Genomic DNA, 26,941 nt, shown 5'->3' with positions numbered 1-26,941 from the left:
ACACACACACACACACACACACACACACAGCAGCGCGCGCGTCTCTCCACCTTACCTGAATAGTGGGCGGGGAGCGCTGTTTGCGTGTGGTCGTCGTGGAGAGTGTGGTGGTGGTCTCGATAAAGGTGGTGGACATCTCTGGCGGCACCGAGGTGGTGGTGCGTGCCGAGCCTCTGCTCACCGGCACGTCACCCACCAGCCGCACGCTGCCGTTCACCTTGATGTTGACGTGGCCCTCGGCGGCCATGTTGAGGACTTTGAGGCCGTTGTAGTATAGGCCGGAGAGCTGGCCCTGGTAGGGCCGCTTCCGGTCGTTTCCGCCGATGGAGATAGTGGCCTGGGTGTTGAAGATTGTCAGCTGCCGGCCTGGCGCAGTGGGGGAGGGAAGAGAGTATGAATATGTTTATGATAGAGAGACCTGAGCCAACAAACACATAAAGCTGTCCTGAAAAGCTCTAATTTTGCTTTTAAAGGGAACTAGACTTCCACTGCGAGATAGATGCATTAACGGAAAACAAAGACTAAACATGTCTGATAACACTATTGATTCACTGCTTGATGAAATGAGTGTGGGTCGAGGTAAAATGGTTTAAAGTGCAATGGTAATGCAACATGTTTCACACCAAAACAAAGTAACTACAGTATCAGTTTTTAACAACCCCACCTTTCTGTTCATTTTTGAAAGACTGCAGCTATTTGCAGTGTTATCTACAGTGGAAAGGCTTTTTCCCTTTGACACACTAGAAAGAGCACCCTGAAAGAGACTGCTAAAAACAACAGACACTGCTTTATCGCATGGAAGCAAACACATGCAGGTGTGAAAAAAAAAAGAAATACATTTGAAAAATAAGCTGGAACAAGTTCTACAGGCACTCTTAATATTCTCTGGACAAAACAGTGGACTCGTGCAGTAAAATGATTAATAAATATGTATAAAGGGTTTGGCATATTATGATAAAGTATGAGCAATACACACTCACTACGTGTCATGGTGAATTTCATTAGGAGAAGCCTAAATATCATTGTCAAAACACACAGCTCATGCATTAATTATAGAATAAGAAATACACCAAAAGTTCGCAATACAGGAATCATAATTAAAAATCATATTTATATAATTTACATACAGAGAGCACCGCACACTTGTTATATTGCGGCACTTGCACAATTATAATTCATATTACACTGGGCATGGGAATGATGACAGGGAGAGGACGTTCATGTCACAGAAGCGAAAAATGAAATAGCACGTGTGGAGTCATGCATGCAGCAGTAATGGGATTTTTCATACCTGTCTGTGTTTTAGCGGTTGTTAAAGGGACTTTATAATCAGGTTAAGATGTTTATGTGCAATGAACTTTAAATGCAGTTTATAATGATATTATGTCGGGTAATTTAATACGCACCAAACAAAAAAGAAGAGGGGGGAGCAAACTTTTTAATCCCCGCCAATGTTAGAAACATAAACGAGGTGCAGATTTGATCATCTCGGGGGGGGGAGGGGCAGGGGGACGCTTTTCCGTCAAAAAAAAACTCCAATTAGCTCTCCAACACCAAACATATGAGGATTTTATCTTGTGTGATGTGTATAACTACAATCAGATAAATTACAGCAGGGAAAAGCACCTGCTGTTTGAGAACTTTTCAGGGGGATATGCCCGCTGATTAGTTTGTTCTCAAACATTGTAGAAGATTTGAGCCGAGGGAGCTAATTCCCCTCTCAAAACAATGGGCCTACTGTTGCCGCATAGATAATGGCATCTTGGTCAATTTTGCACAAAAGATTAGGAGTACAGTACTTGACACTTAACATCTTATTGCTGCACTGTTTATATAAGCTCTTCCCAGTCCCTTTAACTGGACACCATGATTCAACAAAATTGAAAAAAGATGACAATGACAAAAAGGGCAAAGAAATAAAAACAAAAACAAAGGAAAGAACAAAAAACCAAACGCTCTGTTTTACTTGTTTTTTAAAGGGTTTAAGGGGTGGTTATTCATTCTCAGTGGTTGAAAGGGAACAAGCCGATGAAATGACAGTAAAGAAACATTCTAGAAGAAGATTTACCTTTCTCCTGAAGCCAATCTTCTACTGGCCGGGTATATTTGAACGGGATTTTCTTATTTGCCATTTGATAGCGCTCAATGTCGCTGTTGCCTTTAAAGTTTGAAAGTTTAACAAACAGCTTGAAACAGTCGGCAACAGCAACAGACACATCACACATTTATACAGTGGTTTATAATGAGTTTTATCTTTGTTTAGAAATATTTATAAAAGCTTTATGATGATTTGTTTCTTTTTCCAAGTAGCTTTAGTTTAAATGTTTAAAAGTCATATTTATATAGCACACTCCACACCAATATTCAAAAACATATCCATTGACTAAAAGCACAGCACATAGTAAGATAAACTGTCATAAACAACCTGCAAGAAAAGGTAAAAAAACCCCCACAGGAAATACATCACATAACAGGAGCTATAACACATCCATCATATTACATAATAAAAAGAAGGATATCAAATGGTTAAAAAGGTAGACGTGCATTAACTGCCTTTCTCTGAAGCAAATTGGGGGTAATTAATGTGCACTAATTCTCCCACTGGACACCAGCTGCTTTTACATTTCAAGGGCCGAGAAATGATTCAGTTTAGTAGCTTATTTGGAAGAAAGGAGCGGTAGCAGGTTTGCAGGGGGAGGGGGGATATCGATGGAGGAGGAAGTGGTAATTTAAAGTGCTGCTGCAGACCTATTGGGAGGGAAGTCCCACCGCGACACCGATTTGAGGACAATGCATAGAAATGAGATCATTACTGACATGGTGGGAGGTCTTTTGGGTAAAAAGAAGCCCTGCACCCCGGCTGCCACATTCCCCTCTTCTGAGACCATAGATAACATGCTCCAGGTATATAGGAATTAAGGATAACAGGCCGCCTATTTACAAGGCATGTTGAATGTGTACTTAGTATTATTTCTGGACTGATACAATTTCCCTGTTGTGTAAGCGCCAGGATGTAATATTTTGTCTGACAACCACAGAGGCATTCCCTCTGAAAGGGGTCCCGAGTTTGCCGACACTGAGAATTGATAAGTTCAGCTCTGTCTTCAAATACTCTGAGGTAGCACAAAAGACTGTGAAGCCTGTAAAGAATTATGAATGACACCATGATGTCATTCAGTACCCAGTTGGGAAGATATTTGGAGGAAAAAAAAGGCAACAGTACGGCGTCATTTATAACACAAGTGAAAGGGCAAGGCCTTCTGGAAATGTGTCTTTTCTAGCTGCCAGAATCCTCTCAGGTGATTTATCTACATCACACACACACACACACACACACACACACACACACACACACACACACACACACACACACACACACAGGAATCAAGGGTGTGGCCATTTCTGGCTATGATATCTTGCTCGTCCTTATATCCATAAATCTTTCATAGCATCTTCATGTTCTTTCCTGGTTTTTCTTGTTACTTGCTGCATACCTGATTTTCAAATTGTTCTCACCTGGTTATTACAATTGTACAAAAGGTGTGAGCACACAACAGTTACATTACACCTTAAAAGAGACTGTCCTCCCCCGAAAAACTCTCACTTAAGTCGTTTGTTCAAGCAGCAATAACAACTCATATTTATGTCTGTTGTGGCGGCGCCCTCTAGTGGCCGTAGTAATCATGACGGATGCAAAGCCACGTAAGAAGGCACTTTGGGGTGGACTTTCACCCAGGAGGCTGGGGTTCGTATCCCCTTTGAAAATAAAGATTTTAACTTTCTGGAACAAACGGAAGTGAAGTACGTAACATATGTACTGATCTGAACCCAAACCACGTTCTTTGTCTGGACTTAACTAAGTCGTTCTGGTGCCTAAACATAACCAAGTAGTTTTATGCCTAAACATAACCAAACTGCGATCATTTTTCAACGTTACCAACGTAATAAAAAACAGGACCGTTGTGTTCTCTGGCTCTCTAGTCTGGTGGCTTGTGCCTCGGGGGGTATAGTGGTCACCCCTCGACCACAAGATTGGCGGTTCGATCCCAGGCTCAATCCTACATTGTGCTGTGTGTATGTGATGAATTGAGACCTTACAACCTATATCGTCGTATGGTTTTGAGGACTTGTTGTTCATTAAGCCATTTATGCTGCAAAGTAGTTAGGTAAACCAAACGCTTGTCTCAGTTTCCTCTTCCTCCTATATATTCTATCGTTCCTCTCTACCTTTCAGGGAAAAAAAACAAAAAAGTCAAGTGCTCAGTTTAAAGCCAGCTGGAAGGAGTGTGGCTGTGGATGTGGCTGCAAGGGAGCTTAAGGAGCTAAAGGACTGTGTCTGCAGCGTTCCAGCAGGTTAATCAGCTACTAGCAGGGCTCCCTCCCCATTCCTTTGATCTCGAGCAGGTTTCAGGTGGCAGCCAAATACACTCTCCTCTGGACAAGGGCCACAGAGGGAGGCGCGGTGGTTGCATGTGAAACCAGAGGACAGACGGAAAGGTGAGGAGTTTGGGGGGAGCTGGAGGGATGGATTGGTGGGGAGATATGCAGCATCTACAAACCGCCACTCATATTGACTCAGCTGGAGGTAAATCACACCTGAAACTGAAAGAATTGGGTATAAGCTGGCCCTGCATTGCTAGTGGCACGCTCTCAGGTATAGCTCTTACATTGTTCTGGGTGATTAATGAGGTGACAGTCCCCCCCCGTAATGAATACACCACAAGCTAATTGTCCACCTAATGAGAAAAATCTCTCCAGTTTGTCAATTTGATATTCACTTTCTAAAGGTGACTCCAGAATGGATGCCCTTGCCATTAAAAGCACTATTGTTTATTATGAAATCACTCTGCCTTCCAGGTTTTTGGTTGGACACATATTTCCTCAAAGATTTTTCATCCGCCTCTCAGTACAAAGAGCAAAGCGCAATTTAGCACCATTATGTGTTGGATGTTTGTTGTGAATCTCAGGCACAGACAACCCTATTTCTCTTTTCTTAATGCAGACACTTCATATACACAGTCCTATTGAAGCAGACTAGCTGAGTATTTGAGAGTTCAACTCTTAATAAAGAATTTAAACATTTTGTTAAGTCATGAATATTTTATGTTTTATGTGCAGATGTAGATGAGCTGGCAAACACATTTTAAATAAAATATTCTTATACAGTGTTGACAGCATACTGTATTTTTTCTCCACACGTCTACATGACATACGTATATATATATCCATGTTCTCATCCTTGCATAAGAATATGGAGCAGTTTTGATGGGGTCTCATGTTATAATGCTCATGACATGTTTTATCTTTTACACAATGAATATTGAACTTTAGCTACACTTAAAAAAAAATTGCAAATATAATCTTAATCGCAATATCTGTCAGAAAAATCTTATTTTGATTTTTTCCCCAAATCGTTCAGCCCTTATATATATATATATATTTCATGTTTCACCACACGCACATGCACATTTGAGTGGCTGAATGCAATTTGTTGTCTGTGTTTATATACAGTTTGGGCATGTCTGTTTTACCCTTAATGCATGCCTCCACCATTTTTTTCTCCCAGCCAAAACAATGTCTAAATGTTTCTCCTTTGGTGGCAGCTATTCAGTCAACACAAACACTGGCACGGCGACAGTCATCTGCCGGTCGGCCGCTCCGTTCTACTCCGTTTGCTTGCCAGACTAATCTCGCTGGGGTTCCATCAGGGCCAGTGCTGAAAGCGCATCAAAACTGTGAAAATGGCTACTGTGACAGGCTCCTGGCATTCTCTCTATTTGGGGATGATGAGTACATTTGATATACTGCAGCCCTGTCCAAAAATCATCATTCCACAGCTCAACTCCATAGCTAGCTGTTGCAGCCCCCTGGTTATGAATATCCTGCACCCACCTACCTTCCAATCTACACATGACTTTCATCTGTCTCTCCTCTCTCTCTCTCCTCTCTCTCTCTCTCTCTCTCTGGCTATTCATTTGTCTCCCCAAGTCTCTGTCTATTCTCTCTTTCTCTTCAGCCCACCATCTATCCAGCTATCCTCATTCTATTTCTCTCTGTCTCTCCGCAATGCAATCAGCCGTCCTCGCTCTTCTCGGCTGAATCAGACCTCTTCAGCTACAGCCACAATCCTGGTATAATTTATCTACTTTTCACTCACTCTTTATTCCCTTTCTCTTCTTCTCTACCCATCTATCTGTCTATACGTCAGCTCTTTCTCCCTTCTGTCAACTTATTCCAGTCATCTACTCCATTAAATGCCTCTGTATTCCCTCCGTGGTTGCATTTCTCCTCTATTCACCTATGTCCCTCTGTTTCTCTCCTGCTTGCTTTCCCTCTATCCTCCTTCCATTCTTTCTCAGACGTCAGACAAAGCCAGGGAGTAAATTCATCATTTATCAGGTCGCTCTGAAATTTATGGTGTTGAAAGGATGAATTAGACTGGCGGCTTCCACATTCAGCTTAGTCTGAGTTCTGAGAGTGACAGAGATTGTGTCTCAGATAGGGCTAATCATGTTTGGCCCCGGGAAGGCGTGGGGATTTATCTCATTCCCGAGGAATTGTTTTGTCTGAATTTCAAGACAAAGATTGGCAGATATCTTGAAACGGTGCTACTCAGTGTGGCCGTTTCAGGTTGTAGGAGTCGTAACACTGTGTGCTTCAGCACATGGATAAGGGGTCTTTGTTGGTTTGAGTGCATGTGTGTCTGATTCTGATTATGACCAACCCTCTTGCGCCCACCACAAATGATTGATTGAACACACACACACACACACACACACACACACACACACACACACACACACACACACACATATATTCCCCGAGGCCCAAGCAGTGTAGTTAGGCCAATGGTCATTCATCTGAGACAACGGCTGAATCAGAGCCAGCTCCGGCAAAGTGTGATGCACAATTTCCGCCTGGCTCGGTCTAGTAATTCTTTGATTCAAAGATTCAAACTTGCGCATAAAGAGCATGTAATCCCAAAAAATCCAAAGTACAAGGATTCAGAGTGTTATATAAGGGAACTGGAACCCTTTAACTAAACAAGGACAAGCCCCTGCAGTAATGTGGGCTGTCACAAACGACTGTAGGAGAGATGCGCGGCCCTGATGAACACCGAATGGAAAAAAGGATGAGAAACGCGGATAAAAAAAGGAAAAAACAAAGGGGGGGAGGGGGGGGAAGCGCGAGTCAAAGCAGCTGAAACACGTACGCTCAACGCCCACACACAAACACACACTGAACTCACGTAAGCTGTAGAAGCCTGATGGAACAGCTGCTGTATGAGATCAGTGTGGTTATATTGTTGTATAGAAGAATGGGACTGAAATATTATTCCTCAATTGTCCCAGCATGCAAATTCACTATTCTTATCTTGTAAAATTGTTTGTGACAATTACTGTAGTGATGGGCTCGCTGGAAACTGTCTTTAGAATAAATATTAGTTTACAAAAAACATGACCTTTGCTCCTGAGATGTATGCATTGTGATATCATCAGTGATGACTTAGTTATCTCAATTGTTTGACAGTGTTGTTGTTCTATTTGGTTTAGTTTTATTTGGTTTAGTTTTCCTTTGCTAGGATTGTATTGCTTTGTATGTCTTTTATTTTAAAATTGTTGAATTGGAAACTGTAATACAGTAGGCAAAGACAGAAACAGGCTAGGTTAGCTAGATTATCTAAACCGTATCATTTGAAGGTAAAATGTCATGATACTAATGTTGTAATTATCTCCTACTGCACAAGGGAACTGTGCACACAATAACTGTTGTTCTGCAAACTGTGATGGATGTTTTAATGGTCTGTCCACCGTTTTCTTTTCTTTTCCAAATCATTATAGCTAACGTGGAGTTTTGTTTCAAACCTAGCTGCTTGTCTGACTGCTCGTGCTTTTTGCACCATCTGACTAATTGTTAGCGATGTTGCCACATTCCCAGATGTCATTTCCTAACTTAGTGAGTATTGTTAGTATAACTGTCAGGAATGATGGACAATACTACAAAAATAAGGCGTAAGTCAGTGTCCTCCCTCAAGAAAATTTAAGAAAAAAATGTAACGAAGATATACACTTTCATATCATTTTGCAGCATTATTATTACCATATCTGTGTCTAAAACTTTGGAAAAGCTAGAACAGATAATACGCAAATAACACTCAAAAAGCTTAAAGACACAACTTGCTAAAGACGTCCTCTGGGGGACCAACTACAATTATCAGATATAAGAAAAGTAATTTAGTTAGTTTTGATGCTCACAATGATTTTATATTCACTCGGCTTAGGTTGTGCCCAAAACGACTTGGGTGCTGCGCCTAAGCCTTATAATAGGGAAAACCCTGCACGTTATAATAAAATAATATAATAAAGTTAAAAATGAAGAAGGCATTACTAAAAAAAAGAAAATGTGTATAAATCTGACCCATCATTGCTCCTTGAATGATTGAAAGCAGATCGAGGTGTAAAATGGCCGTGCACGGCAGCTGGATTCTCGCCATTTCATGAGAATCACAGGATCACATATCACACCAAAAGCCATCTGGTCAGGCTTCAAGTAATGCGCATGTGACGACCACGACTGTTGCCGTGATAGACAGATGGTTCATCCAATCACCTGCCAGCTATTTTTTTTAAAGTTTCCAATGAAGGCTTCTCAGATGGTGCTGTGTAAAAAAAACATGTGGTGCGTCAGGCTCATAGACAGTAAAATAAATGGACACAGCGACACTATAAACTTCGATGGCGACCAGTGAAGTCAATTAGAAGCACTTTTCCGGTGATGGCTGAGCGTTACTGCGCAGCCTCAAACTGAGCTTGACTATGTAGATGTGACGTGAGCAACCTGTCTGAAAGTTGGAAGGCTTCTGGTAGCCGTGCCAATAGAAATCTCAATCATTCCGAATCTTGCAGAGACGGAGAGCGTGAGTAGGAGCTGTCCATGAGCGTAGGAGCAGGAGCAACTTTGCCTGTAAAATTTCCCCATCCCCCGTGAATATAGGTATACCTCGTTACCCCTACTTCATTATTTAACAACATATACTTTTCTTAAAATATCCTAGTTGTTCGTGGATAAATGTTACTTCATATGAATTCACTTGCCACATACAAGTATTTCCAATCCATCAAAACGTTGCTGAAATATTTTGTTCCAATGCTTTTCATGGACTCTATGGGCTTCTCCCTTGACTGTATGGCTCCATGTCCCTCCGATTGCCTGCGAGCTTCTCCTGACGATACGGTAATTTCTCTACTGTGCGCCAGAAAGTCGCGTGGTTATGACGCAATCGTTAGCATTTTTTTACAAAAACGGCTGCTACGGGGCCATAACATGAGATACAAGGTAATGGAGCCTTTTATACATTGTCGTGTTTCTTTAGAAATAAACAATGCTTCAGATGTAAAGTTATTCGCTGTCAAAGTGACGCCAAAATTAATGGAATGGTCAATGGAATGCTAGCGGAAGGTGATGGCTTGTTAGCCTCAGAGTCTCCCCACAGGAGGTACGCTTTCCGGCTGCTCGCTTACCCCCTTGGTCAGGCTAGGTAAAAACCTCCTGCCGCCATTTACAGCAGATCCTAACGGCTCTTTACTTGGCCGAACTTTGCAAACATTGCTGTTGAGATGTCCAATTTACACGCCCCCGGCTATTTTGCAAGCAGCTTTAAATGACAAGCAATCCTCTCTTCACACGTCCACCCTTTCCGACCAGGGAATGAGGGCATGCCCAGATCCGGTAACTGTTTATTGAACGACTTGAAAGCGTTGGGGCGGCCTGCTGCCTTCAAGTAAAGCATTAGTAGTGTGAGAAAGTGGTCGACGAGTCTGCACACTAACATGTAATTACTCATGAGGTGACAACGCCAAAGGGAGGTAGGGCGAAAAAAAAATCAATCATCGTTGAATTACTATCACTGAGTGTCCTGCAAATTACCTTTGCAGAAGAGAAAAAGAAATTACCACATATTCGATCCCCCGACCTCAACTCCATTCCAAGACAATGGCAGGCGGACAGAAAAGGGAACAAAACTCAATGGAATCACTTGGAAGGAATCCGACGCTCAAAAAGCCAGAGCTCTTTCTGTTGTGCATCACTTAAACTGAGACGCAAAGCCAACAGACATTAAGCGGTGATTTCTGAATGGATGCTGGCTGTGGATTATAGATATTGACGAACATATTGATAAAAGGTTGTGAAAACAACCACTTAAATGCTGATGCTGAAAACACTAGAGGTTCAGCTGTTATCTGAAATGACTGGCCATTAAAGATGCCGAATAGTCAAATTATTTTGTAATACAGAACCGGGATGGAGAGCAGCATGACAAAAACCACCTCTGTGAATGTGTAAAAGTGATGGAGATGTCACGCACCATGTCGCGTGCCACATGTTATGGAGTTTCTTAGTATTTTCCAGTATCGGTGTGGGTGAAATGAAGTTATGAAACCCGTCTAACTTTATCTGGTCAAAAAAACCGAAAGACAGCCAACGGCAAAAGAAAGCCAGAGACAGAAGAGATTAACATCACCTGCGCTGGCATTGAACCAAACCAAAACAGCGTGCCAGGTCACGCCAGGAGAGGATGCTGCCCTGTCCTCAGTGACGGCATGCAACTAGGAGCATGCTGTAGGGCTGTTGAGCTATAGGGCTGAGAAGTGAAAGGGATCAACTCCTATTTGTTTGCTCCTTACTATTAGGGAGCATCAGCGTTTTTGCACTTTTTTTCAGTGTTTGAAAAAAACAACTTATCTTAGCTAGCAGTGTTGTAGTACTCGAGATCGGTCTTGGTCTTAAGACCACTTTTTGAAGGTCTCGGTCTCCTCTCAGAATCGACCGATTTTTAGTTTTGTGTCGGTCTCGGATAAAGAGGACTCAGAATTTTATTTCAAGACCGGTCAAGACCACAACTGCAGGGATATCATTAAATTGCCTCTGCATTGTCTAATTTTATATGTTAACATCATTACTGTGATTGGATGTAAAACTTCCTGCTTCAAATGCAACCAATAACTTGACTCATTTCTATTTGAAATTTGTTACTGTTAATCCCCTCTCCCCGCCCGCTTAACACACACTCCCAAGAAAGTGAATGCGGGAGACAGGAGAAGCTCTGGGACTGGTCTGGTCTTGGTCTCAAACCCTCAAAATCTTGGTCTTGACTTGGTCTCGATACACTCTGGTCTTGGTGATGACTTGGTCTCGGTTTAGGTGGTCTTGACTACAACACTGTTAGCTAGTGATGCACAGTTGTATTTCTGGGCACATTACTGTTCCACATCTGGTAATGTAACACTATTCAATTTTCAACATTACTCTACATCTGTTTCTGTCCAATTATGTCTCGCTGCCATGGCACAATTTTACCTTGGAGAAGTATCATATTATCTTTTGTCATCCCAACTTCTCTTCGCCTCAACTGCCACTTTGTGCCCATGTTGCTTCCCTGTGCGTCTTCTCGGTCTGACAGAATGAAATTGAAGAGTGGCTAATAGGGAACAGGGAAACAGAGGTGGCCTCTCCTAAGCTGGCTGGCAATGTAGACACAGATATCAAAGACCAGGAGAGAAAACTAAATTTAATGGACTGTTAAGAAGAAGCAGGAGAGGATTTTCCCCCTTCCTTCCTTCCATCTCTCTCTCTCTCTCTCTCTCTCTCTCTCTCTCTCTCCCTCCCCTAGCTAGCTGAGCGGCACATCTCTGTTCCAAATGAAGGGAGTGCCTGAGCCTCCGAATGGAGCGGGCTCTGTTTGATGACCCTATTTGTATTCTGCTGCTGTGCTGCTTCTGCTGATCTGGGAATGAGAGATACAGGCCGGCAGCAGCTTTATCTGGCCAACAGGCCACCCTTGGTTTCTGCCTCTATCCTCTCCTTGCTTGCCCGCCGACCAAATGCCTCCCTGAAATGAACCGGCCAGGTGTTGCACAGTTAATGCTTCTTGTGAGACAAAAGAAACTAGCTCGGTGTGCTCCTCTCCTGTGTAGTCAGGTCTGAGGGCATGAAAGTAGAGAAGTTGTTTGGAGGCATGGTTTGCCAAAGGAGCATAGTCTGTGTCAGCTAATGCTACCGAATGCCTCTTAGTCTTCTGAGATGTTTTACCCAGAAGAACAGGAGAGTGATCTTGTTTTTTATTCTCGGTGGTGCCCTTTGCTTAAACAAATAGGTGGTGTCCAGTGGTTTTAAAGCTTTAATTTGACTCTAACTACCGCAGAAATTCATCAGACAAAAGAATTAGAGGGGCAGTACCTGTGGGAAAGTGTTCATTGACTGGCCAGTTGTCCACCTGCAAGGTGGCGTTACCCCCGTTCCTGGTGAATCGGACCAAATGGTATTTGCCATCGTTTACCGCTGTGGTCATCTCCTTAACACTGATGTCCACTGTCCCAATGTTGAAAGTCACACCCACTTTGCCTTGTTCCTGGAAAGAGACACAAAGAGAAGAAGAGCAGTAGAAGTTAGTGCTCTGATTGCAGCGTTGAATGAATCCAAATCTTTGAATTCAGTACTTAAGTGAACTGGTGATTGGCATCGAATGCAGCGAGCTCTACTTTTCAATAAGTCACATCTGTTGCAAAGCTTGACACATTTGAACATTTGAAATGCCACAGTGCCAAGATTCCACCTATTGTTGTGCAGTAACAAATTAATTATACAATAAACTAACTGTAAAAAGTTCAATAAAGCTTCTTGGATGAATGCCCTCGGCTGGTGCTAATGGTGAACTACTCAGAGAACCTGAGGACACCAGCGCTACGCTTCATTATACAACTGTAATGTGATGAAAATAGGCTGCCAGCAGAGATTGTAATGATGAGTAATGCTCCCTGCAGCCCGTCACTACAAAACTGGCAGGACAGATGCCTTTTTTCTGCTGCGGTCCTTACAAACTGTATGAATACCACATGTTTTGTTTAGCTCCTAATGCTAAGACAGTTTTACCATGTCCATAAATCGTGATCCCTCCATTAATTCCTGACTCCTCTCCCCTCGACCCCACTGATTTTCATGAGCTGCCAGTTTGTTTTATTGTGACTGCTTGCGTATTCATGGGAATGTAGGTGTAACAAGCAAAAGGTTTTAGAGCGGAGGCAGGGCTTGAGTGAGTGGCGAAGGGGAAGGGCTGTGTTTTCTGTGTCATTTGTTTTAATCCCCCAAAGGGAATCTCTCAGTGTAATTACCTACTTTAGAAGCCTGGAGTAAAGGGACTGTGTTTCTCATAACAAAACAAAACCAAAATTAAGAAGAATTGCACAGAGGGGCAGACATATAGTTTACTGATCAACTGAGACACTGGTCCGGCATGGCAACTGTTGTTAGACCTCGCTAATATACAGTGTTCGTCGACACTAAAGCAAAGCAGGATTGCTACAACACTTACATTAAAACATTTTTTATTTTTAATACTACCTGCTTTTAATACCACATAAGAGCACTTCATAAGGCCAACCTATACATAACACAGTCCCTCATGCTTTTACATTCTTAAATATTCTCCACGTCGAGGAATATAAATATCACTCTACCACCAGATTATTAGAGCAAGCTGCAGTATGCAATAATAAATGGAATGAATGTGTGTTATTTTATTGCGGGCATGACCTCATACTAAGTTTTGCAACACATTTTGCTGAATTAGTTTACTCTTTTGCTGTATTCATAAAAAGGAAAAAACTAACACATATGAGACAAACAATTAAATAATATTAACTTCTTAAATCAAGTTTGTTCCTACATTTCTACTCCTTAGAGCACCTAGAAAACCTTGGAAGACAGCAGACAGCTCTCTTTTTTATTTCTCTAAATAAGGATCCTGTTTTTGTTTCTTAACAAGAGCAGGGGGATGGCACCTAAGGTGCAGTGCATCCAGCAGAAAGGTTATCTTTCTTCAAGTTTTTAAGAAAGTAGAAAGTTGTCCAGTGTATGATGACTGTGTGTGTGCATGGAACCTGCAGTGACTCTGCATACTGTAGTTTCCTTGACTGAAGTACTTTTAACTGCCAAGGTGGTCTGAGGACCTGCACTGTATTCAATGCCTCACTTGTACAGTTGAAACACCCTTTGTCTATTCATAAAAAGAGATACGGTGCTTGAGACCATAATGCAAGGAACGACAGATCGCCACTCTCCAAAAGAATTTCACCAAAGACATGACAAAGCCATCTCCTAAAAGCCAAGGTAGGGCTCGTAGTGGGAGCCAGACAAGCCGAATATCTGAATGTGCACTTAACGTCTCTGTCAGAGAGGCTGTAAATGGGCTTTTAATTTAAGTAGTTGCCATTAAAACTCAGAGCAACAAACAAAAGGCATATGATAAAAGTGTACGGGCACTCTCGCTGCTTATCTAGCAGCATATACACATAATCCATGTACCTAGACAAGTACGAATATGTTGATGATTTAATGTGACAAGGTGATGTTCAGTGTGTGTGTGTTTTGTACCGTGAAAATAAAGCATGCTGGATCTCCTGACTAATGACTGGACCTTTTCCCTGGTACGAAAAATGTGTGACGGCCTGAGCGCGTACAGAACACAGACAAACACATCAGCGCAAGTACATCCACTGTGACCTTCCGCAGCTCTGGCAGCCCCGGCTCTCCTGTGTAGTCACATGAAAGCCACATCACCGACCCACTAATACCTACAAACAAAGACAGATCGTCACCCCCCCTGGCCCTGGTACAAAACAACGACACAAAACACAACAATTGTACACCTCTGTAACTGTTGCTGAGTGCCTGCGGGCAGCGTGCAGAGGGGGAACTGTGTGTTGTAGTGTACTTTGCAAATGGCACAGCTCTCCCTCTCTCTTCCCTTTCTTTTCCTTCTGCACTACTCCTGTTGTCCGGCTACCCTCCCGCCTCCGCCTCAGCCACCGCCACAGCCACCCACCTGCCAGCCCACCCCCGCGCTGCAGCAATGTTTGACTGACAGATCCAATTACGTTTTTTATTGGCCTGTCGCTCGCGAGGCAGGAAGGCACTTCATTGTCTCCTGAGCAAAAGGAGAAAAATGGCCATTGTTCTCTTAGTGGAAAAGATGATGGCCACTATTCCACGTGTAAACAAATGATGCGCGGAGAATCACTTTCAAACTCGCACACACTTGAATGCAAACAGACACCGAAACACACACACACACAGAAAGTCAAAGAGTGTAACCTTGCGCAACAGAAGCTTCAGTAGTGTCACGTGGCAAAACATACAAAGCAGCGCCCAAGCATTCAATCAGCCGCCCTCACTAACTCTTAAAGCCAACTGAATACAACATTACAGTAGGGAAAGTGGTAATTTACTGGTATGATGCGCTAAAGCCCTTGTATAGTCTCACATGCTCCCACACTACTTATTGAATGCCAATCACGAATGCCGGCTGTTTTACCGCTGTAGGAATAGCATGAGATTATGTTGGGAGTTTGTGCCTCACTTAAATGTACAGTATGTGTGGGCATGTTGTGTTCACGCTCAGTGTAACTAAGACTGATAAATGTGATTCCAGCGAGCAATGCTAGGCCCCCTCCCCCTCCGCTGCGAGCTGGCCCTGGCTTGGCAAGAGGAGCTCCAGCGGTCCCACGTGACCCAGCACACACTGACATCAGTAATCAGGCTTGCCACAATCCAATTCAGGGCCGATCAATGCCTCCAACACATGCAGCACCCCGGGCAAAGTGAAAGGAGAGAGAATCACTCAAAGCAGTGGTGGACGATCCCGCCGACCGCCATCACAGACAGCCCTTAGCAGACAGCTGCTGTACAGGGGACAAGCTGCTCACAATAGACCCCATCCTCAGCTTGCTGAATGGTCATTCTGCTAAGCCACATGCCCCAGACAGATATAGACATCTGAAAGCCATTTTGTGGAGGTGAGATGGGTAGAATTAGCACATTTAGCTCTGCTGGGGAGAAAGAAAAAGCTGACAAAAGAGGTATGGAGACTGAGAAAGAAATGGAGAAATGAATGTGGTTGAATGCCAGATACGGTATCTTCTATAAGAAGATGTGCACTGAAAGCACTTCAAGGTCAGAGAATGTTATTAAAGTGGGAGTTTTTCACCCCTACAAAAGGTATTGCATTGCAATCAAATCTTGATTGAAATCTGGTACTGACACAGAGTAGTTGTAGCGAGATGACTCCAGTGGTTCTATATTAAGTCTCAGTTGGGAGGGAGGGAAGATCTGATATCGAGAATGTGAACATGTCCCAGGGTGGGAGTTTGGGTTACATATCCACCCTTTCATCTGACATCAGCGCTCAAGTTGTCTTTTGTGGTCAGGGGCCATCAAAACTGGATCATAGAAGCAGTGGAAGCAGAATCAATAGAGTGGAGAAGCTAGGACAACGCAAGACGCCATGGATTGATGCACCTGGCCTTCACAGTGCCAAAACCATTTATCGTCGGTAATTGACAGAGATAACTCATAGATGGCGGTGTGATTTGTAGCTTTCTGTTCTTGTGCGCATCAGGCTCTAGAGTCGGGAATTTGCAAAAGAGTAGGATGGCAGAGGCTGTTGAGGAGCGGTTTGTATGTGTGCTAGACTTTATGTGCAAGTCATTTCTTCATGTACAGAATGTACTGACAACTCGACAGGCCCTAGGCTGGGCAAGTGCCTGGCATATTTGATGCGGCCTTGAAATTGTGTAACACTATTGCCAAGATTGAAAGCCTCTAATTACAGGAAAATAATTCTTTATTTCCACAATAAATTAAATGGATCAGTCATACAAAGCAAATGTACAACCAAATGTGAATTGTTGGATCAAACCTTTGGGCGATAAAAATGTGACGAGAGACCCTGTTATAATCATACCTCTGCCTCAATCTGAAAATTATGACCTGGAAGCGCTTTGTTTTTGAGTGGTTAAAGGGTTGGTTCACCCAAAATGAAAAAAAACAACAACTCACTTACCTCTATTAGCATCTTGCTATGCAGATTGTTTTGTTTTGATTTTATTTGTCCAGGTTTTGAGATATCCATCTCTGAGATTACGGCCTACGTCCTAATTTGATGTACAGTAGGTAAATGGAGTCAGGCAATGTTCTATATTTTTCTTATTGTCAAAAAATCCCATGATTCCTCTGTGCCACAGAGCTCTGTTATTGTCCTGAACTGTTAAAAACACTGTTGCACTGAATGACATGTTCCTTCATTACAATGAACATGGGCATTGTAGTTTATTTTGACACAATTCCACATATACCGTCCTGCTCATGTAAAAACTCATTAGAGCAAAAAATGTCTATCAATCCGTCTATTCAAAATCCTTTATTAATCCCACAACGGGGAAATCCACAATGTTACAGTAGCAAGGTATTGCAGTATTTACCCCTGTGCGAGTTAGGATTTCTAAAAACTACAGTGACCACCTGTCTTAGGAAATCACTTAACCTTTATTTAAATACGAAACTACAAATTTGACCAAAAATGTCCATCTTCAGAAGGACCAATAGGCTGAGGGTTGACTACCACAGACAGGGAGGAGAAGTCGAAAAGTATTGAGAGATGGACTATCTCAAAATAGATAGATGGGTATCTCAAAACCTGGGCAAATAAACCAAAACTACCTGCATGGCTAGAGGTCACAAGTGGCTAGTGTGTAAACATATGGTTTTAATGTATAATTTAAATGAACTGATTAAGCAGGTATGGGCAATTATTGGCTTTGGCTGGGATATGCAGTTATGAAAGCGAGATAAAGTATCAAAAAAGAAAGTCATGATTATTATGAATGAAGCACAATGTGATATGACATGAAGCTGCTCATGGCTGCTGACAGACAAAGACCACAAAAAGGCACTCATTTTAGAAATATATACTCTGCAGTGGGACTAAATAAAACACTGCAGACACAGTTTTTTACTTTCTCATATTATTAGCAGACGCTGCAGGGTTCCTGGCTTCTTTTTACAGTGGCAGTCTTAATGCACTATTCAAATAAACATTTCTCTGAAAACTGTGAAACTCCATAAATCATTAATTGGCTCAAACGTTCATTCAGACATTCATAATCGGCTGCCGAGCTGTTGTGAGAGGCGATGTGGGAGGATACACTGCGCAGAGGCCTGGTGCCTCTGAAATATTGATTACACCTAAAAGAACCCAGAGGTCTAACACAGGCTATATTTCACACCTGAGAGAGCCAGGAACAGCATCACCGAACGGACAGGAACAAAATGGCTTCCACCTCGCTTTACGTAGTGCTACTGTAGGTAATAGCTAGGGAAATACTAGCGAGCCCATTAGCCAGTTGGTTAATGCGCAGGACTGCCAGCTAATGTTAGCCCAGAGTGAAGAGGAAGAGTCATTGCACTTTTAATATAAACACAAGCAGCAGCGTTGCCGGGGAAGGTAATGGCTTTGACTCCTGTGCCTGGGCTCAATGTCAAACTCTGAGCCTCGCTGTTTGATCCTCTGCCGCAGAATATGAATCGCGCAGGGTCAGCCCTATCAATTATTTATACCCACTCTTTCTCTATTTCCTGTTTGTCCGCTCCTGTGGCTGTAACTTGCCCTGACACTAATGGCGGACAGCCTGGTGAAAACATTTATCAATGTTACCGCAGAGTCCTCTCCAGCTCTATACTATCACTTTCAGGCTTTTGGAACTTAAGAGTACTGACAATGCACTGATCCTAATCACCACTACTATACTTTACTGCATGTGTCTTGGCTGCATTGTCTCAGTAAAGTCCCTGAAACAACCTTTGGTTGCTGCATCCTCTACTGCCAATGAATCTGTAGCTAAATTCAGGAACTATTGACTTGATATAGGTACTTCTTCCGTCATTCCATCAGGGTGGTGAACTTTGTCCATTGCTAAAGAAAAGTAGGAACTGTGCATTTGATCAGTCCAAACATCTAAGCTATTCATTCACTTTCTTTTAAGTTTTGATACTAACAGCACAGCTGATGAAAAACACTACAACCAACATCTATTTATTTTTCACCTTTTTCATCTATTTTTAGACCTTCATAAACTATATAACTACATGTTCTAACACGTTATCATAGACCGTAAACAGAAAGAAAACACCATTTCTAAAGAACAAATCCATTTATAGGGGCCGAATGTTGCTCCATCTCTGTTGAGTGTTGCACCATCTCTCTTTATGGTCAAAATACTACACAGCAGAAGTAATTATAATGCATACTGCATAATTACAAGCTTGCTAAATCACAGAAGCGTGGGAAAACTTCAGCCATGAATCTTCATCTGGCTGACCTGCTGCTACACTACTTCATTTGTACCATTTCAACGCAGTGTGTGCCGACTATTGGAAACATAATCGGGCCATGTACAAAAGCAAAGAGCCTCAGTCACCCCCCCCCCCCACACACACACACACACACACACACAGGATTAATATTCCGATTCTTGGACTGATGTTTTGCAACAGCTGTTAAGAAGGTGCTGGGAATAAATCATTAGTTTGATTGCATTTACTCAGTGTGCATTCAGATTTGATTTAATTGACTCACTGTCGCTCTGCACCAGCGTCCATTAAAGAAAAAGCAGCTTTTTGTGTGACCGCACACTGCACCGTGTTGGGCCACATGGTCCCCACGCACCAGGGCGCTCATTTAGAAAAACAGAGCCAATGAATAGGATTTGTGCTAGATGGAATAATATGCAGTGAAAGTCCATTAGGGACTAGGTTAATGAAATTGAAACAGCTTGGTGATCAAATTAGAATCTGTTCGGCAGATATTTAATTTAATGTGCTGCTGAATTCGAGCACTTTCTATTTGGTAGCCCCAGAATGAAACCAGTGCACAATAAATCAAGCGGGGACACAATTCATCCTATGTTCGCTCTCCCGAATATTTCTGAAATTATCAACTTTCTAATGTCTGTATTTGCACACAGCATACATGCTATTTCTAAAACAAAACAGACGTGTGAAGCGTTGAAATGGAAAAAAGTATAGACCTACAGCACCCGTGTACCACACAAAAAATAACAAAAAGACTTTATCTTTGACCTTTCAGTGTGTTTTTCCATAGAGAATACCTTCAGTCACAATCACATGCATCGGTGTCTGCAGCTGCTTGGTAAAGAGTCACGGGGTGAAATGATTTGAATAGACACACTAAAGATTTCAGCTTGTTTGAAGAGCTGCCCTCTGTATTTTGCACGCTCTCCTTACCATGTCTGGGGTAATATGCAAAGCAAAACCACACTGGGAGAAAGAGAAGCAGAGAAAAAAAACAAAAAAACCCTCAACAGTAGCTATTTCAGATAGCTGCACATTATCCCAATTAACAAAATGGATCGTAATTATTGGAGGAAGAGATGCTAATTCGAATTGGGGGGATGGGGAAGCAGACACAGACTCTTTCTAATAAAACAGGACTGACAGAGTTGCTCTCTTGTCTTGTGTGTGGTAGCCATAAACACGTCTTTGAGCGTCGAGCAAAGCTTGGACCAAAGTTAATTGAGTGAGGAAAAAGAGAGACAGACAAAGAGACGGAGAAAGAGAGAGTCGCTGCTTCTCATCCATCTGTTTATGTAAACATACTATTCTGGGCACGCACTTCCAGGCACAGACAGGCTGATGACTGTAAACACACAAATGTGCACACATGAAACACACATACACAGACTCAGTTGGTGGTGGTTGTTTTTTTTTATTAAAGGGGTGATGGAATGCAAAACCAAGCTTACCTTGTCAGTTAAATTACGACAGTTCGGTGGGTAAAATAGGCATACACAGTACCTCAAAGTCCCATTGACATCCCTTTCCTATGCAAATCTCACAATTTGAAACTGCTGCTGAAAACGGGCGAATCTCAACAAAGCTCATAGTTGACGTCAACTCTGTGGCTCTACCTTACCTAGGAGACTTTTTAATGCGAGAAATCAACTATGTAGAGCTCAAATATGGGCCGTTTTACGAAAATTGATGGCCAATTGCAAATTTGGTATGATCGTGTTGGAGAAGCTCCACAATCTGCCGTGACAGCTGGCGGCTGCCTGCCGGGTTTGCTGCCTTCCTGGTCGGCCTCTCCACCTTCACAGACCCGCTATATGAGCTGGAGCTCTGTCAGGATCTCTCACACAAGCTTAGCTGCAAGCTGCGCTGTGTAGCCTACTTTAGAAAGAAGAAAGTTTGGAAGTTTTTCAAGGATATTGAAAATGAACCACGGTCCTAAATGCAGTAGTCCAGGCTGTACAACGGAAAACTGGCCCAGAGAAAAGCCAATCCCTCCAGAAAAATGTGATTATGCGATCGCATAATTCAAAGCATAATCAGCCAAAGTCCGCATATTTATGCGGGGGCCGCATTCTTTCAAATACGCCGCACTTTCGCCGCATAAATTGCAGATTTCCGCGCAAAATATGCGGGGCTTGCATGATTTCATAATCCCCGCATTTCCGTTGCAAAAAAGTCCCATATATCTTAGCAGAAAGTTGAAAAATGTTGCGTTTACGTCACACAAGAGCAGCCATTTTCCCCTGTTGCCATGGGAACGTTATGAAGTGACGTAATTACGCGATGTGAACATCATCGAAAAGCTGCAAACCCCGCGATGAAGCCATGATGAAACCGCAGTTTTTGCAAGTTCCCGCAATTTCATCGCATAAAATTGCATAAATATCCCGCATATTCCATTGCATTTTTTAAGAAAACGTGCCGCATAATCAAGGATTTTCACCCGCAACAATCACAAAAAAACTCTTTTCTTACACATTTTTCTGGAAGGACTGAAAAGTGTTTAGAACAAGTAGATATCGGAAAATGGAGCGGGACTTACTGGATCTAAAGCAGTGGCGCAGAGGACGTGCCTGCAGGGCTTCACTCTCTGCTAAATGTCCCCGCGCTGACTAGCTACAGGGTGAGTTGTGATTCCTTGGTGGAGGTGGTTTTATGTCCCAAGGGTAACGTTAAAACAACACTAGTTGTAATGAAAGTGTCGAAACTTTGCATCGGTGTGTGTGTGTGTGTGTGACACACTGGAGGATGAAACTGTAACAAAACAGTAACATTGTACAGTAACATTAGTTGATGAGTTTATGTGTTGGAGCAGAAATGAAGGGAGGAGGATAGTTGCCAACGATGGTGCCAACACTAGTTGGATCGCCCCAAAACACGCTGGCAGCAGAGGGGTGGGTGGTTTGTTGCTAAGGGTAACCTGTCTGGGATCAAGACTCTATCCTCCACCTTGCCTGCAGAGGTGTCAGAGATGAAGGTAGAGGGAAAGGAATTAAAAGAGAGAGATGAAAGGATGAAAGTGGACGTGCAGAAGAGAGGCTATGAGGTGAGATGGAAAGAGAGAACTGCAGAAGGATGATTAACTGAGAATAGAGTGCAGCATTAGGCACCCGGTCCTAACCACTTCTTTCCATCTCGCTCTGTGTTTGATAGTCTACTCAAGAGGATTTTCATTTTATTTTGATTTGAGATTGATTTAGTCTCTGTGATAATATCAATCTGTGGGTCTCCCTCCCACTAGAAACACTGAAGACACCGATTGCTGCTGTCTAAATTCGCACCATTTGCAGGGTAATTGCTCCAACTAGGAGAGATTATGATTTGGTGAGAAGATAGAGTGAATCTCCAGTTGCTATAAACACAGTTATAATGGAGATATATTAGTGGTGCTTGTGAAAATTTGTGCAAAACAATACCTGTACGATCATTTTAAATCAAACAGAGTTGTCATCTTCCAACAGTGGTGGAGTACATTTACCGTAAGTACTGTCCTAAGTACAAGTACTTTAATTGAGTATTTCCATTTTATGGTACTCAATACTTCTACTCCACTACATTTTAGAGTGAAAAATTGTACTTCTCACGCCACTACGGTAACACTTTACAATAACCATCATTAATAGATGGTAAATTGACAGTTAATTAATCTTTAGTTAATTGTCATTTAACTGTTAGCAAACAGTCATTTTACTGTTAACAAACAATTAAACTATAATTATTAATGTTTACTAATTATTAGTAGTGCTGTAAATTAACAGTTTATTGTTACACACATTATATCCCTCATATACTATATTAGGTATCGGGTAATGTTTAAAAAATGTTTGTAAACCTTTAAGAAACCACTTTTAAATCATCTATAAACATTACATCGATAGAAGGACCAGATATTCCTAACACTTTGTTGAGGGTTACTAGTTGTTTTGTAAACCGTCTATAAACAGTGTCTGGATGGTTATTATAAAGTTGCAACATATAAAATAATTATATATATATATATATATATATATATATATATATATATATATATATATATATATAAACTTAGCACAAAAGTAAGGAAATTTGTGTTTGGTAGATTATTTGAACAATGCTTTTTGGCAATGAATCTTATACCGTTGGAAAGCCTGTTTAGTTCATGCATTTGTGGGATTAGCAGCAGAGCCGAGTATGTAGGTTGCACCCATGAAAAATTTGCCAAATTGTCTCTGTCCAATGCCAAACAGCTTTTCTTTGCTGTTGCTATTGACTCTTGTTTTGAGCTTCTGGTACCCCCAGGTGCTGACAATCAGGTGCCTGATTCTGCAACCAGTGGCTATACCATATCTCCACAGTCTGGGACCGAACTCTATCCTCCAAGATGACAACGCTCGCCCCCACAGGGCGGGGTTTATCAGAGACTACCTCCAGAATGTGGGAGTGGAGAGGATGGAATGGCCTGCCAGCAGTCCTGATCTCAACCACATTCAACACTTGTGGGATCAGCTTGGGCGTGCTGTTCGTGCCAGAGTGACCAACACAACCATGTTGGCTGACTTGCGACAAATGCTGGTTGAAGAATGGGATGCCATCCCACAGCAGTGTGTGACCAGGCTGGTGACCAGCATGAGGAGGAGGTGCCAGGCTGTTGTGGCTGTGTATGGTTCTTCCACACGCTACTGAGGCTCCTGTTTGTGAAATGAATCAATTGCCAATATGTCTTGTTTCTTCAAACTTCAATCATCCAATCCACCAAACACCAAACGAGTCAATGGCAGAATAAGCTGTTTGGCATTGGCAGAGAAGATTTGGCAAATTGTTCATGGGCGCAACCCACATACTCAGCGCTGCTGCTCATCCCACAAATGCATGTTCCTTACAAATGGGGCACCATTTGAAAGGGAACTAAACAGGCTTTCCAACGGTATAAGATTTATTGCCAAAAAGCATTGTTACCACAGAGAAATAATCTACCAAACACAAATTTCCTTACTTGTTGTGCTAAGTATGTATATGTATGTATATGTAAGTATATGTATGTATACTATATAATTATTTTATATGTTGCAACTTTATAATAACCATCCAGCCACTGTTTACAGACAGTTTACAAACCAACTAGTAACCACTGACAAATTATTATCTAAATAATGTTTATAGATGGTTTACAAAGTATTTATTAACTATTTAAAAAGGTATTATAGTCATCTGTTGCAACTTTATAATAACTATTTATAGACGGTTTACAAACCAACTAGTAACCCTCAACAAAGTGTTAGGAATATCTGGTCCATCTATCAATGTAATGTTTATAGATGATTTAAAAATGGTTTCTTAAACATTTTTAATCATTAACCGATACCTAATATAGTAAATGAGGGATATAATGTGTTACAATAAACTGTTAATTTACAGCACTACTAATAATTAGTAAACATTATTAATTATAATTTAATTGTTTGTTGACAGTAAAATGACAATTAACTAAAGATTAATTAACTATCAATTTAAAATGATGGTTATTATAAAGTGTTACCCTGCTACTTGGGCGGAGTGATTTGCTCACAGCACCTGAGAAGCCCCGTGGTGAGGAGCAGAGAGTAACAACGGTGCTTTTCAGGTGTTGAGCTAATCACTCCGCCCAAGTAGCAGTGCTTCTCCTTTCTGAGAATATAGTTCCCAGTTTGTAAACAGTTAGAAGATGGCTGTGTCTCATGTGACCTTGTTATTTGTACACGCTGTGGCATTACAAATCACAACATGTAAATAGGAAAATGTTGGCGTTATTTTATCACTTATTGGGAGCAGTAGGCTAGATGGAGCCGGTTACCTCCAGGATCTGTGTTAAGCTAGGCTAACGGTGGGTGCGTCAGACAGAGTTATGACACGCACGGAGATGAGAAGGGTATGTATGGCCTTATCTAACTCTGGGGGATATGGTGAATAAGCTAAAGTCCCAATAAGTTGGCATGTTCCAAAAGGATTAATACACATTTGTGCAGCAGAACACTGTTTTTTCCTGCCATATTAATCATATCACAACCCCCCAGATTTATCTCGTGACCCTTTGAGGCTGCAGTAAGGAACCCCTGGACTAAACTACCTAACTGTATAAAAGTAGTTCAGTAGTTTCACTTCTCTTGTTACAACAGTACAATGCTGTCTAAATGCATTAGTATTGACAATCGAATAATCTCATACATAATAATTTATCAGTTACAATCAACTTTTTTTGCAGAACCAGTACTTTTTTTTTTGATACTTTCAGCACATTTAGTTAATTATACTTCTGTACTTTTACTTAAAGCTTAGGTCCGTAGCTTTTTATATTAATGAAGGTCTGTTACATTCAAGCCATTGCCAAATGAGTTGCTACAAAGCTAATTAAGACTATCAGCTCCACACAACTCTCTCTGTATTTCTCCGTATGGCTATGTTCAGAAAATGGTGTCATCTGGCGACTTTCGCGCGCAGAAAGTCAAGCTAAGATAATCACCTCTTCTGAAGAGTCCATCATGTTTTTTAAATCCTCTGTGTCCTCCTTGGCTATTAGCAACTGTGTGGAGGCGCGCAATCACGGAAGGCTTGTATCATGTAGATGTGCTGACAGTTTTAATGTCATTACTTAAAATTCCTCATGGGGGAGACAGAAACTACGCACTTTAACTTAAAGTACGATTTTAAATGCAGGATGTTTACTCATGACGCAGTATTTTTTTTACATTTAAGTATTGGAACATTCGATGTCAAGCATGTGTGTTTCCTGGAGCCCTCTTTCTGTGCGCCGCACTGCGACCTCGGGCAGAGATAATGTAATGTATGAGTGAACACCTGAATGGGCATAATGCAGCAGCAGAGTCAAAACTCTCCTGCGGCGATGGCTCAGAAGCCAGACTGGGCAACATATGCCATCTTTGTGTGCATGGCTGTCATGTCAGCTTGATACTGGTCAACAGTCCAAGTCTCACTTTGCATTTTATTCATTTTAAATTCATGACCACATCGGGCGCATTAGAGCTGTGTTAAATCAACCAGAATTGCACCAAACTCCCTGGAATACATTAAAAGATGATGAGCTCTGACGATTGATTAAAAATGTTTGAGAAGCAATAGTTTGACTGATGGTTGAGCTTTCCTTATAACATTATGGAGTGATATTGCATTGAAGTTATGAGCGGGGGATGAATACAGGGTTGTATAAATGAGATAAGATGATTGTTTTTAGCGAAAAGTGAAATTTGGGAGTGGGTTACACCAGGTTTTTCTGAGATAAGTCAGACCATCAGACCCGCTGCTGCTAAGCAGTGTGGGGCGTCTCAGCAGCTGTCTAAATGTGTCACCGCCGTTTAGAGTTACTTTCATGCGTGTTTTGAGACTGGGAGGTGATATGGACAGAGGGCAACAAGGGAAAAAGAAAGACAGCAAGATTGAACAAACAAACTAAACAAAAGTGGCCGTGTTCAGGAGCAGGAAATATGGAGACAGAGAAAAGGGGAGCACTGAAATAGAGACATGAATAGCCGGCACCTAAAATGGCTGAATAAACAGGAATAAATCTAGGTCGGACTGTCTCTCCCACTTTAAGGAACGTTGAGGCAAGTGCCCTACTTCCTGAATGCTTTGGACACTTTCAGGGCAAGCTGTTGTCAAACAGCGTCCCCTCTATACTTCTGGATATTTAAAAAAAACATGTGGCCTGTCGGAAAAAAAGATCAACACAAAATTCTAAATAATAGTACACTTGCATTCATGTCTACTT

General features: G+C 41.9%; 1 protein-coding gene across 1 annotated transcript in view; it reads right to left on the bottom strand.

Moving 5' to 3' along the window:
• Positions 1 to 26,941, bottom strand: part of nrxn3b (neurexin 3b) — a 319,873-nt gene that overhangs the window by 39,756 nt on the left and 253,176 nt on the right. The window contains exons 18-20 of the mRNA XM_078274783.1: positions 12,238 to 12,409; positions 2,069 to 2,158; positions 56 to 366 (exon numbers count right to left, since the gene is read on the bottom strand). Coding sequence (XP_078130909.1) covers positions 56 to 366; positions 2,069 to 2,158; positions 12,238 to 12,409 — 573 coding nt within the window. The remainder of the gene's footprint in view (positions 1 to 55; positions 367 to 2,068; positions 2,159 to 12,237; positions 12,410 to 26,941) is intronic.

Source organism: Sander vitreus, chromosome 18 (assembly GCF_031162955.1).
Source record: "Sander vitreus isolate 19-12246 chromosome 18, sanVit1, whole genome shotgun sequence".
Taxonomy (NCBI): Eukaryota; Metazoa; Chordata; class Actinopteri; order Perciformes; family Percidae; genus Sander; species Sander vitreus.
The sequence above is the reverse complement of the archived record's forward strand: the minus strand, read 5'-3'. Positions and strand labels throughout refer to the sequence as shown.